The 16,247-nt window shown below is 49.3% G+C and overlaps 1 protein-coding gene across 6 annotated transcripts; it reads right to left on the bottom strand.

The window, feature by feature from the left end:
• Window positions 1-704: 704 nt before the first annotated feature.
• On the bottom strand, window positions 705-15,404 carry cxxc5a (CXXC finger protein 5a). 6 transcript variants are annotated; one of them, XM_072706508.1, is made up of 4 exons: window positions 13,639-13,855; window positions 10,931-10,968; window positions 8,472-9,393; window positions 706-1,692 (listed from the first exon to the last, which is right to left on the bottom strand). In XM_072706508.1, exons 3-4 carry the CDS (start codon window positions 9,225-9,227, stop codon window positions 1,648-1,650), a joined length of 801 nt encoding a protein of 266 aa, XP_072562609.1. In that variant the 5' UTR covers window positions 9,228-9,393; window positions 10,931-10,968; window positions 13,639-13,855; the 3' UTR covers window positions 706-1,647. The 6 variants fall into 6 exon arrangements, with proteins under 6 accessions (XP_072562612.1, XP_072562609.1, XP_072562610.1 ...); XM_072706511.1 differs by lacking the exons at window positions 10,931-10,968; window positions 13,639-13,855 and adding an exon at window positions 13,866-14,416 and having other exon boundaries at window positions 705-1,689; XM_072706509.1 differs by lacking the exons at window positions 10,931-10,968; window positions 13,639-13,855 and adding an exon at window positions 15,055-15,404.
• Window positions 15,405-16,247: the final 843 nt, after the last annotated feature.

Here is a 16,247-nt window from a genome sequence, read left to right as displayed (position 1 = left end):
AGCTGCACACTGTCCTCATCTGTAATTGCATATTATATTTGGACTAACATTTCGTCAGTAGCTGGGAAACAGCAAGGATGCAGAGTGCAGGCATCGGCTCTGACATACGGGTTCGAGGTTCGAGTTCTGCTGTAAGCTCGGAGTCCCGGTGGGGTTTGATCCAAACACGTTGTGGTGCCGATGGCAACGTAATCTCAAAAGAACAAGGCGAAAATGAGACAGAGGGTGGCTGGTTTCAGTCCCAGGCAGCCCCTGGATGTCCCGTCCCCTCTATAAATTGCCGTGAAATTGCACATCTCTGCCTGGACCTAAAACAGACCCACCTGTGTCTTACAAACTCTGCACAGGCTTCTGCTTAACTGATCTCATTGAGAATTTCTGAATTATTTCATTCTTTCTTATTTCCTTTGGTGTAATTGTGCCTTTCATTCTTCCCTGGTTTGTTTTACAGTTATGTGTGAAATCATAACAAGTACCAAAACAAAAGCAAGCCCCGATACTTTTTTTTAAAACTACTTCCTAATGCTTCAGTTTTTCCCCTTATTTTCATGAAATAAATGAGGGACAATTCAGAAAGATTTATGTACTTTTAACTGCAGTATTTTTTACCAGTGGTCTGCAATTGCTTTTTTAGCACTTAGTATACCTTTCTAAAAACGCCATGCAAAAGAGCTGTAGATACGGACACAAATACATGCAGTCATTTTTTATTCACAAAAAAAAAAAAAAACAGCCCAGGTTTCTAAATTAATACAAACATAAGGGATTCCTTTCGGAGATGCAGTGGCGGTGCAGTGGATGGACGATGCCACTGGAGCGCCGCACCTCGTACAGAGCCCGGGGCCCCCACACACGGTCAGCAGTGTGAGCCTCTCCGGGACGCGGAGACTTGGGGCCGCCAGTGAAGGGTGCAGGGGAGAATGACGGGCGGCGTTTTCTGCTGTCATCTGAAAACTACTGCGGAAAATGAGTCTTCCCTCATTTTTGGGAGTTTGGGCCACGGCAGGGCTGTCAGACTAAAAATCTCTATTCGGTCAGGAATCGCAATTCTATATCGTCGACGTTTCGCTTTTAATATCAAACACTGGGCAGTTTTCAAAACTGCTCTTCAGTCACGTAACAAAACAGAAATGAAACAAAATATAAAAAAATAACCAATCGAAAAATACAGAGGGTTGTAAGTAAAAACAATGATGCCGACTTACAAGAGTGCTTGTCATTAGCTGCTAGTCTCTTAAAATATAGCTGTAAATTTACATTCTCTACACAAGTACAGTATCTTTCCACACAGAAACGACATGAACACCGAACACAGAGCTTAGCTGATTGTCCGCACACCTCAATCCCTCATTACAGTTTGGCGATGAGAAGTTCCATGTCAAAATGACTGAAATCTGCTGGAAAAAGGACAAAAAGGTACCAAAACGGAACATAGAAAAGAGAATGAATTGCCATAGATCTCTGTACATTTATTTTTGGTTCAGGAATATGAAGGTGCATCCATTAGTAATATGCATTTTGACTTCAGCGTTTTGTGGTTCAGCCAGGGGGTCCCAGGCGCCCAAGACAATCCAAGCTGGGGGGGGGGGGCAGGGGGGGTGGAAGGGGTGCCGTCACACTCCGCTGGCGAGCGTCGGGATCACAGTCCTACTGGAACCACCGGAACGCTGCCCCCGCCGGCAGCATCACCTTCTTGGAAAGAGGAAAAGAGGAGAGGAATCAGCATCATGGATCCGGGGGGGGGGGGGCACTGACAGCACTGGAGGGGGGTTTCCATGACAGCCAGAAGTCTGCGGGGGGCTGGGGTCAACATCAGCCCCAGGTCCGGGTAACAGTACATCATAAACCCCTTTCACGCACGACGCATGATTTTACGACGCTGGCGTTTAAAACAAACGGCCGCATTTGACTTTTGCTATCTAAGCCATCCAGAGTTTTCATTGTACTGCTGGTAAATTACGAAGGCTTCTCGCTAACCTTCCGGAATGTTCTTTTGGCCATGCATTCTTTTTGCACGGCCTGCGTTCCTGGACGCTCTCACCTGCTCCGCCATCTACCTGTCCCCGTTCCATATTACATTTTTTCTCCCACCTTCTCTCCCAGACCCCTCCCTTCCTCTCCCCCAAGCCCAGAGAGCAGCTGGCTTAGTTAAGCGTCACGCCAAGCTGTCCCAAACAGACCTTACCCCCCCATTCCCCCCACCCCCCCTACCATCACAGCCACCCCTCCCCCTACACTCCCGCCCCTCCTGGGCTGCCGTGAGCCATGGCTCCAAGTGAAATCCGATATGCCCCATTCATTATTTAGCCACAACGCACAACACATCCCCTCCCTGCTCCCCATCAGTAAAACCGGGGGTCTCTCTTCTGTCACCTGTTTTTTTCCCACCTCCCCCATTTTACTGTCATCTGATTCCACATGTCTGTTGAGGCGAAAGAGATCAACGACAAACGCACCTGAGTGGACGCCTGTATCTGTGAACGAGCGTCTCTGACAGCTATGTGCGAAATGCGTAAGCTGCGGGCCTGACGCGTGATGAACATGCACACGCAGGCCAACGTGCATCCACATGCCTCTTACACACACGGCTTGCGCAAATAACACACGAAGAACATCACATCATTTTAATAAAAACACACAAACGGCAGCATAAATGTGCACGTTGACAAATACGCGTTACACACAAGCACATGACCAAATGAACGCAAACATAAACACAGAAACGGCAGCATACATGTCGCATTGACAAATATGCATCACACACAAGCACGTGACCAAACGGACGCAAATAAAAACACAATTTAACATACCAAAGCATGCAGACAGAAACAAGCTCACAGGACAGAATATGCCAACATATTTTATCACTCGATAACACCATCTTTAAATTTCATATCAGTCTATAACTGCACAAACAAGCCCACTCCATAAATCAAAAAAATCAGCTGTTTAACAACTTCACTTGACAGACAAAGCATGTATCGCCACGCTGGCACGGGCTGCGATTCTCAAGCCAGAACACAAAGTGAAAGCTATCAAAACATCCAAACAAATGATCCATTCATTTACAGTAATCAGCTATGACACGGACACCAGCCAGTTATAACAGAAAACGCACTTAGCGAGTCGGCTAGCTTGTAATACGATTCCGGCTCTTTCATCTGCTCACCTGTGGAAAAGGATGCTTGGCTCCAACTATCCCACAGCATCTCGAATTCTGGCTTGTAAGTCAGGCCTCCTTTGATTTAAAGATTTCCGAGTCGAGGCAGAGAAATAAAAGATGGCCCTGATAGATTTTGATCGGGACCGGCCGGACATGTACCGCGTGCGACATTACCCCCTCCCCCGTGTTTGGCTCCTATTCTGTCCGTCTTCTACCTCACTATCTGGTACCGGGCTGGCCGGGTAATTTGCATGGCCCTTTAATTACTGTTCTCGGCTCTTTTCAATAAGAAATGCGCATTTCGGTTTCGAGCCTCGAGGTGCCCCTGACATAACGGCCTTCCCTGCAGTATATGAGTCCCAATCCCCCCCTTCCCTTGTGCCCCCCTCCCGCTACCACATCTGCACACAGCACCTTCACCTCAGGTGACCCCCCCCTGCCCCTTCGGGCCCCATGCCGCCTGGCAGAGGATGCGAACTCTCCCCTGTTTGCATCCCGGCTCCTATGGCGGCCTTTCTGGGGGGGGGGGGTGGGGGAGAACGCAAAAGTCGGTCACATCCCTCCTCAGAGCCGGCCTGCCAACGGCAGACAAAGGGCAGCTCGCAGCTGCAGCAATAAATAAATGAAGAGATGAATAAATAATCAACTAGAGACAGCGAGGATGAGCCAGCTGACCACACATGTGCCCCTTCCAAGTGTCCGGGGACCGCTGCAGGCCTGGACGCTGCCGGCGTCCTCGCAGATGTGTGACGGAACAGACAGAACGGGCTAACATGAGCTTACAAAAAAACATGTGCGTGCATACAATGACAAGTGTAGCCAAAATATTATGCAGTGTTCACCTCCAGAAACATACACATGTGTGTGGATGTATTAACGTTTGGTGCTGGACTGGCCTAACCAGATCAGACTCACATGGTCTCGATCGTGGTTCCCTTTACTGTTCCTATTGATAGATGTCAGACCCCTCATGGTCTGGATCATGGTTCCCTTTACTGTTCCTATTGATAGATGTCAGACCCCTCATGGTCTGGATCATGGTTCCCTTTATTGTTCCTGTAGATACATGTCAGACACCTCATGGTCTGGATCATGGTTCCCTTTACTGTTCCTATTGATAGATGTCAGACCCCTCATGGTCCGCATCATGGTTCCCTTTACTGTTCTTATAGATACATGTCAGACCCCTCATGACCTGAATCCTGATTCCCCTCGTTGTCCCTGTAGATACATGTCAGACCCCTCATCGTCTGGATCATGGTTCCCCTCGTTCTTCCTACACATACATCATACATGTCAGACCCCACATGGTCTGGATCATGGTACCCCTCCTTCTTCCTACACATACATCATACATGTCAGACCCCACATGGTGTGTCAGGTCCCACAGGATTGCTACGGGTACATGCTGTGCTCCATCTCCCCGTACTGAGCTGCTTCTCCACCAGGCCGTCTCCTGCAGCCCTTACATTTCTGTTCATCTGCGAGGCTCCTAAAATAACGACAGACACCTCCCACCAGCGCGGTCCGGCTCGCCACGTCCATCTCGGCCCCGTTTTTACGGCCGCCCCTGGGCTACCGTGAGGTTTCGATGGAAAACAGCCCAGAGGTCTGGCTGGCGCCACCCCCCCCCCGCCACAGAGCTAGCGTTTCGGAACCTCTCCCCTGCGAGATTTACGGCACCCCACTCGCATGGACGCATCAAGCACATGCAGTACTGCTCTTATTATCTTCCCAGAAGCCGTAATCCATAGTGCGTCACGAAGGAAGGTGCGACTCATTCACAATCAGGACAATTACCGACCAAATATTCACCCAGGCTATTTAGTAACTAGCTTTCGGCTTTAACAGTGACAGCCTCTCGGTTTCTCGTGCTTGAAAGTGCATCTCCGGTGACACGCGGCATGTTTTCACACCTACGGACCTACATGCGAATTGGGCTGAGCCTGGCGGCAGTTGTTGCCGGAAGCTCTGCAGGACGTGCCCCAATACGCCCAAAAAAAAAAATTAAAAATGCACACGTACACAAAAGCGCGGCGCAACTCGACCCCTTGTCCATTTTGCCCGATCCACTGACTTTCCAAGCAGAGCCCGACCGATCACCTGGTTTTCCAGTCGACAGACAACAAACGCACTTAAAAAAGCAGCGCAAAATCACAGCTCCTCTTTAAAAACAAAACTCTGACCTCTCACCTCAAAGCAAAGCATGATGGGATATGCAAAAGCTACTGAAATCCCGACATACCTGTGCTTGGGCTTCTACTTTGGTGAATCAAGCATCCGTATTTGACTTAGTGAGCAAAAGTAAATAAAGGATAAAAACTCTATATATTTTGTATGTGTGTGCAATATTATTTTTTTAATTTTTTGTACAATATATGACTTAAAGTCTGGCTTCTTTTTTCTTCCCGAAGACTGAATTAATTAAACATAAGACTGGAAGAGACTGATATGATATTTGGGGGGGAAAAAAATCGAACTCTTGGCATCAGAGTAACTTAGATTTCGTTTGGACGAAGGCCTTCAGTTAGCAAACGACGTAAACAAAACATTTGTGTGCTGTTTTGAGAACTTCAACAGGTCACTGTGACCCCAGGACGGCAGGCGATGACCCCGGCGAACGACCCCCACGAAAAGTCTGACATAGATGATGTGTGCCAATAAGGCTCTCGGCTGGGGTTCGATTCCACTAGCAGGACCTCGCCTGCGCCTACGACTGGCCGGACTGGTGGGGTGCTGGCCTTCAACGTCCTCCATCAACGACTCAGAACCCGACAAGTTCCAATGATGAATCTGTGTGTTCCTGTCCTCGCTAAACCCTCATGTGATCTGATGTGCGGCGAGGATACCCTGGGAATTAAGTTCACAGAAGCTAAAATGACTATGAATGTAGGATGTTTTCAGGCTTTCGGTGACAGTCACCTCACCGATCTGAAGGTTTCTGAAGGGCTGTTCTACCTGTGTGCTTCAAGCGATGATGGTCAATAGTCTATAGCAAAAATAGATTTTCCCCTCATAATTGCATGTATTAACCAACAGAGCATAAACACGTGTGGCCAGTCAGCTGTTGCTTATGATATGAGCGTTATGTTCACTGGAAACACGACCGAGAAGTAGAAAAACTAGCAATTATACGCAATTTGATAGCACACTATAAAATTACAGCTACAAGTGAATAGTGCTTAATTAATTTAGCCGTTCGCTGCATTTGTGTGGCACCGTGCTAAATGCCCAAGCTGCTCCTTCCAGGCAGGAACAAAGAAATGTGCCACTATAAAGTAGGCTGAATAATTTGTTTCCGTGTCAAAACCGATTCAATGAGTTCATAAATAAGCGAATTCTAAACTAACAAGGATTCATTCTGTCTTTAGGCAGCTAGGAGGCATTTCTGCATTTAGCGAAGACGTAAGGAACTTCTTCATTCTTTATGTTTTATCTAGCTTTTATTTCGGCAAGACAAATAATTGATAACCATCTGACTCAAATTCGGGGGGGCAAAATTTTTATTCAAATTACATTACAGCTATTTCATCTTATGTTTAAGTATCATTTACAATCAAACCCCAACAGACTAGATGCAACTTTTTTTTCTTACATATGTCAGTTTTACGAAATACTGTGCTTATAAAGTTTAGCTAGATATTTAGCCAGTTAGCTATCTTGCCACAAATTGGTCCCATAGACAAACGTTTAAACATAGACAATTACAAAAAGTATGTAGATCGTAGCAGTAAAACACAGTCCAGAGTACCATCATCTATATGCAATTAAACTCCATTGCGTGACAGACTACCCTTCAAATACAATATAATTGATGAGATTATGCAACTTGTAAGGAATTAATGAGATATCAAGCAACATACATGTTAAGAGTGACTGTTCAGAGTTGAACCTGACGTAACATGAACTTTGGAGCAGAGAAATCTTCAGAGTCACACCCGAAGTTGTCAGAAGCACTGCGTCGGCCCAGGGGCAGGAAAGCGTCGGACCGGCCCGATCCAGATCACGCGCGGCAAAGTCTCTCTCTATGAGCCTAAGCTTGACCGGCCTACACGCAGCCAGAGAGTTCCTGGTGTCCTTGGCGCAGTCCCACACTGTGGTAATAACCAAACAGGTCCCATTGGCTCTGTCCGGGCCACGTTCCGGCTCTGACTCGACGCCGTTCCTCAGGATGATCCGCTAACGCAGGCCCACCCCCCCCCCAAGCTCACCCTAATCTCGAATCGCCCCCCACCCCCCCACCAGACACGATGTCAATCATCCTGCAAAATATCCCTAACCTCACACTTCAGCCGGGACCCGGAAACCCCCCCAGGGGTGAAAGTGAACACCCGACCCCCCCCCCCCCCCCCCCCACCACCACCCCCCCCAGCATGCAGGCTATCCTGACACGTCCTCACTGGCTTCTGACATGACTAATGACGCCATGCTCTTCATTTCGAAACCATGGCAGGGGGGCGACCGTGATGGGGAGGGTGGGGGGGTGGTGGGCGCGGAGGCCCTGCGGACACACGGCGGGGACGGGGCGCGGGCTTGGGGAGAGCAGGCGCGCGGCGGTGACACCTGGCGCCTCAGATGATGAGCCCGGTGCCAGATGGACTGGGCGCGCCAGTTACAGGCATCTCACACGCACACGCACAGACACACATACACACGCACAGACACACATACACACGCACAGACACACACACAGACACAGACACACACACACACACACACACAGACACACACACAGCGCCCGGACATGGACCGATCGCCAATATGGGAGATTGTGCTTAGGGGGGATATTTTTTTTAAGCCGGCTCATTTGCTGAGAGGATGTGTGTGTGGGGGGGTGATATAGAATAGAGATGGCCGACACTTGTCAATTTCAACTGGGGGGGTGGATATGTGGAGGGGAGGGTGGAAAGATTAAAGGGAATCCTGTGCTGCCTGTGTGTGTGTCTGTGCGTGTGTGTGTGCGTGTGTGTGTGCGTGTGTCTGTGTGTGTCTGTGCGTGCGTGTGTGTGTGCGTGTATGTGTGTGCGTGTGTGTGTCCGTGTGTCTGGCCACAAACATCCTCTATTCCACCACCTGTCACTCCCCGATATCACAGCCTCATCCCATCCTATTAGCTCTTAAACCCCACCTACATCACATCCTCACCTCTTAAGCCCCGCCTTCCTCCCTAGCCGATCCCAGCGCCGCCCAGCGCTCCATCCCTCCAGCCTCTACCCGGTCTAATCCCTCCATCCAGAGCCCTTTTTTAACGCCCGCCTCCAGGAACCCTTAGTGCCTCGACCCCCTCGGTCGCGCCTCACACCCTTACCTCCAGTGCAGCGGACGGCTTCTTTTTAAGTTCCTCGCACTTGCGAAATTTACAGATCTGGTGGCCCGTTTTGCGGTTCCGGCAGCTGCTGCACTGCTCGCAGTTTATGCGCCGGCGGCACGGCGGGCACATGCCGCAGCGTTTCCGCTTCTTCTTGCCCGAGCTGATGGCGGAGGCCAGCTCGCTCTGCATGGGGTACTCCGCCAGGCCGGCCATGTGCAGCGCGCTGTCGGCGAGGAAGACTCCGGCGGGCGTCATGATGAAGAGACCCGGGTTAAAGGGGAAGCCGCCCAGGTAGGGGAAGTCCGCCGGGCCACCGATGGCGTCGGCGCCGGACACGCCCTCCAGGTCGCCCAGGCCGGCCACCGCCTGCTCGCCGGGAAGCAGCATATGCTCCATCCCAGCGCGCTTCAAGAGTGCTGCAGCCTGCGCAAAGTGGAGCAGCCCGTTCTGTGCTTCAAGAACCTGGTCCAGGGTCCGCTCCACCTTGCTCGGCACCACCTGCTGCTTGTCCTGCACCGTGCCGGAGTTGCCCTTGGGCTCACCCCCCAGCGCGCCATTCTGCAGCAGTCCGTTGGAGCAGCTGGCGGTGTACTGCGACAGAGCTCGCGACTTCTTCAGGCTCTTGCTGAGCGGCTCGCTGATGATGCCGCTCCGACTGCGCCGCTCGGTGACGGGTGCCGGCGCCTCCTCGCCGCAGCTGCTCTTGTCCAGGCTCTCGGCGCTTTGGCTCCCCTCTGGTCGTCCGCCAGACATGGTCCGGCACGTGCGGAGGAGGGGCGTTTGCTGGCGGTCTTGTTCAAAGCCCAGGTGAGGGCGATACCTCCCCTGCTGACGGATCGGCCAATCGAAGCCCTTGGAGCCCTCGACCCAGCTCTAAATCCCCACCCTCATCCACATCTTCCCGCAGACGAACTGAAAACTGCGGGAGAAAGACAGGAGAGAGAGGGAGAAACGTTAAAGTGGGACCGGCCGCTGAGAGAAAGCGACCGAGCGGCTGGGTGACGGGCGTGCTGTTGGAATGGACCGGACCGGGCTGTTGGATAGTTTCTGTCCAACCCTCGAGCGCCATGTACATGGTCACCGTTTGCCAGGAAACAGTCATATAAGCCAGGGGGCAGGTGGAGGGAGTGACAGACCTGGCAGATGGGTGGGGGAATGTCCTGTCCTCCCTCTCTTTCTGAATCAACACACCCCTGTACATCTATCCACCATTAATAAGATAACAGCCCAACATTAAAACCAGCGGCAGGGCACCTCACACACTCCCCATTCACGAATCGCAGCCCAGACACCTGCTCACCTCACTCTCATAGGGGCGACTCTGAAGGAGTCACTCCTGCAGACCCTGTGGTACAAATAATACAGACACACATACTGGATGTCGAGAAAAAAAAATTTAAAACGACGTCTGGCTAAGTTTAAGTCCGGAGTGTGATCTGACCCAGATAAACATCACTCTCCAGTACATGGTACCCTTTCGCCCGCACGCAGGTACAAATCCGTGTTTGTATACCTTAGTTCCTCGTTTCTTAAACGCCATCTGGCTGACGTGCTTCTTCCGGAAGGTGAGCCCCCCCAGCTCCCCCCCCCCCCCCACCTTGTTTCATCGCTCCACTGAGCTGAAGCGACATGAGCCATCCCTACTCATGCTTTATCAAAGAACATATTATTATTTATTAACTATTATTATTTCTTCCCCGCCTAGCTATCGTTAGCCCCCAAAACCTGCTCACACTCAGTCATTAGGCGGGTGTTTTTTTTTTCCTGGGGCATTTTAGGTCACATGACTTGAGCAGGTCCCCTCCCCCCCTCCCACGGTCCCCCAGGACTTGAACCTACAACATCCCCGTCAGCAGCCCTTTCTGGAAAGCTAGTATGGTCCGTAGTGGCTTGGCCGCTGGTAAAGGCAGTCGAGAGCCTTTGGCTGGCGGAACACCTGTCCTAGAAAAGCTCCGCATGACGCAACCCGCGAGAGGCCCAGCGTTCCGGCACCACCAGCCCCGTCGCCGGGGCGCCATGTGAGGCGCCGGAAAAAAATAAACCCTAAATTTTCCTGACCTGTCCTTCAGAAGCCACACGAGCGCGGCGGAAGCGCGCACACACACACACACACACACACACGCACGCAGGCACGCACTCGCGACACCGCAGAGAAACGCCAAGGAAGGGGGCCGTGCTGGACCGGCCCTTATATGGCAGACAAAGGCGAGGGGAAGGACGGAGGGGGGGGGCACAGTGTGTGTAAATTGGAAGGCCAGAATTAGTAGGAGGTAGAGCTTCAAAGGCGGGAACGCAGCCCCCGTGTTCCCAGCAGCACGGGGGCCTGCGGCGCCAGCAGAACCGGGCCAGGCCGCTCGCCGCAGCACAATGCGTCTGATCAGGAGCGGGCCCCCCCAGGCCCTCGCACCGCCGCCGCCCCCCTGGCTGCCCTCCCTCTCGCTCCCTTCCTCTTTTACCTCGTTTTTTCTTTCTTGGTCCCTTAGTGTTAAATGATCTACCAAAAAAAAAAAAAAAAGATGAAAAAAGAAAGGCAAGACAAATGGCAGGACAGTGTGCAGCCTATCAAACAAGGCCGTCCCCCCGCTGATCGGGAAATGGGGCTTCCTGTAATACCGACTTAAACTCCCCCCGCAAGCGGTTTGCAGGTAGAAGGAGTCCCTGTGCGGAGCCCCCTAGAGGAGCAGGAGGGGGGCCGCACCATCATATAACAGGACCAGATGCAAATGCGCTGCAAAAAAAAATAAACATTCACACTAATGTCAACAAGCAGCACTTAAAAAAGGGGGTAACTCTCATGACATCACATCAAAGTGGGCTATAACGAACGGATGCCAAACCGTGGACAGCCATTAATACATAACCTTACATATCCGAGTTGAAACAACGCCTGTGATTGGCTGCTGTCACTGTGGAGTACATATGGCTGTCAGTGCCAGATTCCCCCAATAATTAGGCAGGAATGTGTTGCTAAGGATTCAATTTAGTAAAAAAAAATTCAAAACAATTTGATCTGGGGGGGGGGGGTGTGACGGGCGGACGGCGGATCAGTGCAAGGCACTTACGCGGGGTCACGTTTGGATTTCTGCACTTTTTTCCCGCTGGGTTCTCCAAAGGAAAGCCAAGCGAAAATGGTTTAGAATACAGCTCCTTAAGCCCGATTTTACTGTACTTCTGAAAGACAGGGATTCTTGCACTGATCCTTAGCTTAAGGTAGGAGTCACACAAAAAATCCCCTACATTTTATACCCAGTAGCAATAGTGAAATTATTATTATTGTTGTTGCAATTGTTTTTAATTAAGGAAGCTTAATTCGGTGAAACGCAACCTATTTCATCATGACACCAGCATGAAAAGACAGAATGACTTTGCTAATTACACAGTCCTAAAAAAATGTTGGTCGGATATTTCCAATCTACTCGCTACGTCTTTGAACTCAATTGCTTAACTAAATGGGGTTTCAATTACTTGCTTGTTTGTTCTGCATTTTGATAGATATCGTCTATGTCATAATTGATTGTAAATTGACCTGAAAATGGGGCATCTTAAATTAACTTGCCACTGCTACAGTTGTCTTCCTCTCTTTATTATAAATGATTAGCCCGATTCATTACAATAATAGCAGACCGGCTCAGTTATCGGGTTGAGAATAAGATCCGTGTGATTCAGCATCGGCGTTAAATCTGACATCCAAACTGTAAAAAGAAAATCGCCAGACTAACTTCTAGTTTAGCGGCACAGTCACCTGAGACCTCGATGCCTAGTATGAAGGCAGATTTCCGCCGAAATGTGACTGATGTGACAATTGCCGGATCGCCTCGGAATAGCTGAAAATTCTCCCTTCATAGGCTGACAAGTGTATACGATTAATAGCACATCAGGCATATAAAACGCTAATCGCTTCATGATCAATCCGTCAAATTATTACGAATCCCTATCCACTTACAGAAGCAACAGCCTGCTATTCCCTAGTTTCGTCAATACTTCATGTGCGACCAAAAGCCGAAACTGAAAGCATTACTTAAAAATATCTTTTCAGCATTTTCCTTGTTGGTGGTGGGCAGCCATCCCGAGCGTCCCGAAATCGTAACGGAATAACAGCCGAGCATTAAGTTGCTACTCCCTATCTGGTGGGGGGTGTGCAAGTTATACATTTATTAGCTCAGGTAATGCATAGCCTATAACGTTTTTTGGCCCCAAGCGCGCGTTCACGCCCGTGCGCAAGCAGGCGCGTTCACACACACGGACACACACGCAGACACACATCGGACCCAGCAGACTGCCCAAACGTTAATAATAATCACTCTTATTATACAAGTAACGCTGCGTATTCTTCCATCGCACCTCTGATTGAATGATCCCAGCGCACAAACAAGCCCCGACGCGAAACAACAGTCTAACAACTGAAGTTAAGGCGCCGTTTAATTGCAGGCAGGAAAACACGCAGCGAAGCAGGAGCCGCCGAGCGCGGATTGCGGCAGCGCCGGGGGGTCGCAGTAAATCCCCGCACGCAGCAGCGCTCGGGCAGGGGGGACATCGCGCTCAGGCGGCGGCCGGATCCCTCCACGGGAACAACAAAGAGCAGGGAGCGCTTCACCAAATCCGCCGAACACGAGCGTGCTCTCCCCAAAGTAAAAATGAAATACATCGGCCGTACACATAGGTATGCTGCTACTAAGTACATAGATAAAGAAAGCATTTGTACGATTAATACATTTTCGTAGATAAAATGTACGAATTCCCCGGGTACGAAAAGTTCACTCTTAAAAGCGGGGGGAAACTTACCATAATATTTAAGCACTTGACACGAAAATCACGACTATCATAAATCACCATCATGGTAATCAAATATAAGTGACATCATTTATTTCGGCATATATAACGAGAGCGTCAAGTTCAGCGCCTATCATAAACAGAATATTTAACACTCCACATTTTTACACACTGGCCAGTTAAACACCAAATAATGCCACGATATTTTAAAATGAGTGTTACAACAATAACCGGTCTAGGAACACGTTTTAAAAGAAGATAAATGACTTAACACAAAGTGCAAACGTAAATCTCTAAAACGCCAAAGTCAACGGTAACGTTTGTCTTAAACACGCACATGCAGTAAATGAGCCCGTTAGAAATTTGATTTAACATTAAAGCAACACAAAAATACCTTTTGTCTAGACTCATTGATCTGAAACCGGGGTCTCTGCGGTGCCAGCACACGGTCTGCAGCGGCACGTTTGGGGAAATCAAGAAAAAACATTCTCCCGTCCTCCCTGTTAACTTGATCGTTAGGAAGATGACATCCCAACTTTCAGCAGACTTCAACAAAGTATGATTCCCCCCTTCAATGTATCTGCATATTTGCAAACACAGGCCCTTTTCATTCGCACCTACCAAAGCAGATCCGAGCGGAGGGGAGGGATCCCACTGTCCAGGCGCCCCGTCTCCGCGCCTGCTGCGGAGATTGATGCCAAAACCAGGGAAAAATTCAAATTCTAGCCCAGTAGAAATATTACCGCCCTCGACCGAAATAAAGGCGAGGGAAATGGAATGATAAATTGCCGTAAAATGTACTTTCTCGGAAGCGAGCTTGTGGGCTCTCCAACCTTTCGGATCTTGCAATCCCACCTCTACATCCCTGCTTGCGGAGAAGAACATGCAAACACATTTCATAGATTTTTGGTGCTTCACGTAAAAACCGAACTGGACTTCCCGCAACGTAGCCACAAAATAATAACAATAATAATAATAAACACCAAATGGCGAAGCGTGGTCGTTACGAAAGCATCACACCCCGTCCGTACGATTGTAGACCTGTGCAATTGTTTGTTTTTTAAGCGAAACACGTGTTGATTATTACGGATGAGATATGATTGTTTCGGCTGATGCGCGTGCCTGAAGGTGCCTCTCTGCCTGGTTGCCGTTCACGCAAAATATGTTTTTGTTCTTAGCAGAAAGCAGCTACATTTTTAGTCATACCTCTTTAAGACGGAAGTTTTCTTTCAAACACTCTCACTTCCAAAAGACATCAGCTGGGCTCTCCAGAAGAGTACATTATTTTAAATTATGCACTTGATGCGCCGAGTTAGTGAAGATTAATTGCAAAGCACAATGGTCTTTACTTCTTACTAAGTGTTTTATAAGTGGGATAAGGGTTGCTATAATAATATTATTAAGGCACAATCCATCATTTTAGCAACAACTGCTACTGAAGCGTGGAAATGATTACTTAGACAGATATGTCTGTATTAAGGCACCACGTGTCTGACTTAAGTAAGGAAAAATGCGCATAACTCTTAATGACGTCACATGCCGGAGAGAAACAGGACTTTGGGGTCTTGTCTCTTTTCTGTTTTACGTACTCAAAAGCCCATCCGTTTCATTTGCTTAGACATATGTTAAGCACAAAAAAGTTACAGAGACTGCCTGAAATGTACCCCTGTGCGCTAACATTAATCACGTTGTCGATATTTTAGTTAATTCAGCCACATGTTTTTAAATAATGTTTCAAGTCAACCTAAGGTTTAATGCAATACAAATAAATAAACCGCAGCACTTAGGTATAGGGGGGACCGGTCATTACCCGATAAATTTTCACACACTGGATGTAAGAAAGAGCCTGTTGGTGTATTTAAGCTGCGATGGTCTAAGGTGCAGTGGCGCGGGTCCGGCCGCGCGCTCGGCTCCTCTTCTCCCTCAATAGCAGAGTCCACTCCACCTCTTGTGAGTGTCCTGTCTGCTGGCAGGCGGCCAACTGAAGTGTGTGGAAATGACACCGCCAGGGCGGCAGAGATTTTCCTTCATTTCTCTTCTTCCCGATCGCAGACGGGCTGACATTGGCTGGAAAGTGGAGCAGCTCGTCAGGGACAATCAATGCGAATCGATCGTGCGGGTTCAGGCTCCGTGCTGGAAAATAACACAGCAGCCGAGCTCGGGAGGGAGCGAGATAAGGGCTGGTGCTGTTTGTGCGTGGGGGTGTTCAGCCGCTAGCGGCGGCCAAGCCTGCGCATTCAGGCTCACTGGCAAACAAAACTAGGCGGTAATACTCAGCGTAAGGCTGCCTGGACGCAAACTGCAGCTACCTAAACGTGTATTGTCGCAGATTTGTCGTTTGGTTACTCTAGAAACCAGAAGTGATCTATTCCGGTGCGTCTTTTGACTTTCAGCCGTAGATCTCGGCGTGTTATAGTTTTCAACAACTAAATTCAGGACATTGCTACTAGTCTTATGTAGCAAACAGGGATTACAGCCTGTGTAATAGTTGTTGGTCTCGCTGTTAAATTAAGTGGCCCTAAAACGTGATTCATTTTTATTCTCGACAACTATACTGTTGTTGTTATGAGCACAATCCAACGTGTTACTGTTACTGATATTATAGCATGCGGCCGCATACGTGTTCTGCATGGGGACATAGCAGTGCGTGCCTCTGGTTGACCAGATAACCGAAGCGATATTAGCCTGTGATAACCACGTAAGTGACGTTGCTGAGCCGCCAGGCACGACCCCACACGACCCTATAAGCGCAACAGAATAAGCCTGAAACTCCAACCATATTCTCTGCTCCATCCCGTCTCGGCGCGCTCTGCACCCCGCGCGCGGACAATTAAATCTATTTCACTAGGAATTTGTTATGTTTAATATACTTTGACAGTCTAACGGCTAAAGGGAAGGGCTCCAGGGGATTCCTCCCTAATTGTCTCTAAATATTTTAAAGGCATTAGTTTCATTAAAGTTATATGAATGGCTTTCGCGGATCTCTTAATGCAGCACTTCATC

This window comes from Paramormyrops kingsleyae, chromosome 24 (genome assembly GCF_048594095.1).
Source record: "Paramormyrops kingsleyae isolate MSU_618 chromosome 24, PKINGS_0.4, whole genome shotgun sequence".
Taxonomy (NCBI): Eukaryota; Metazoa; Chordata; class Actinopteri; order Osteoglossiformes; family Mormyridae; genus Paramormyrops; species Paramormyrops kingsleyae.
Note: the sequence above shows the minus strand (reverse complement) of the source record. Positions and strands in the feature narration are given on the sequence as shown.

Coding starts and splice junctions, on each gene's coding strand:
- cxxc5a (XM_072706509.1), bottom strand. CDS start 9,227: ATGTCTGGCGGACGACCAGAGGGGAGCCAAAGCGCCGAGAGCCTGGAC. Junction 1,693..8,471: donor AGCCGTCCGCTGCACTGGAG/GTAAGGGTGTGA, acceptor CCTCTTTCCAAG/AAGGTGATGCTGCCGGCGGG.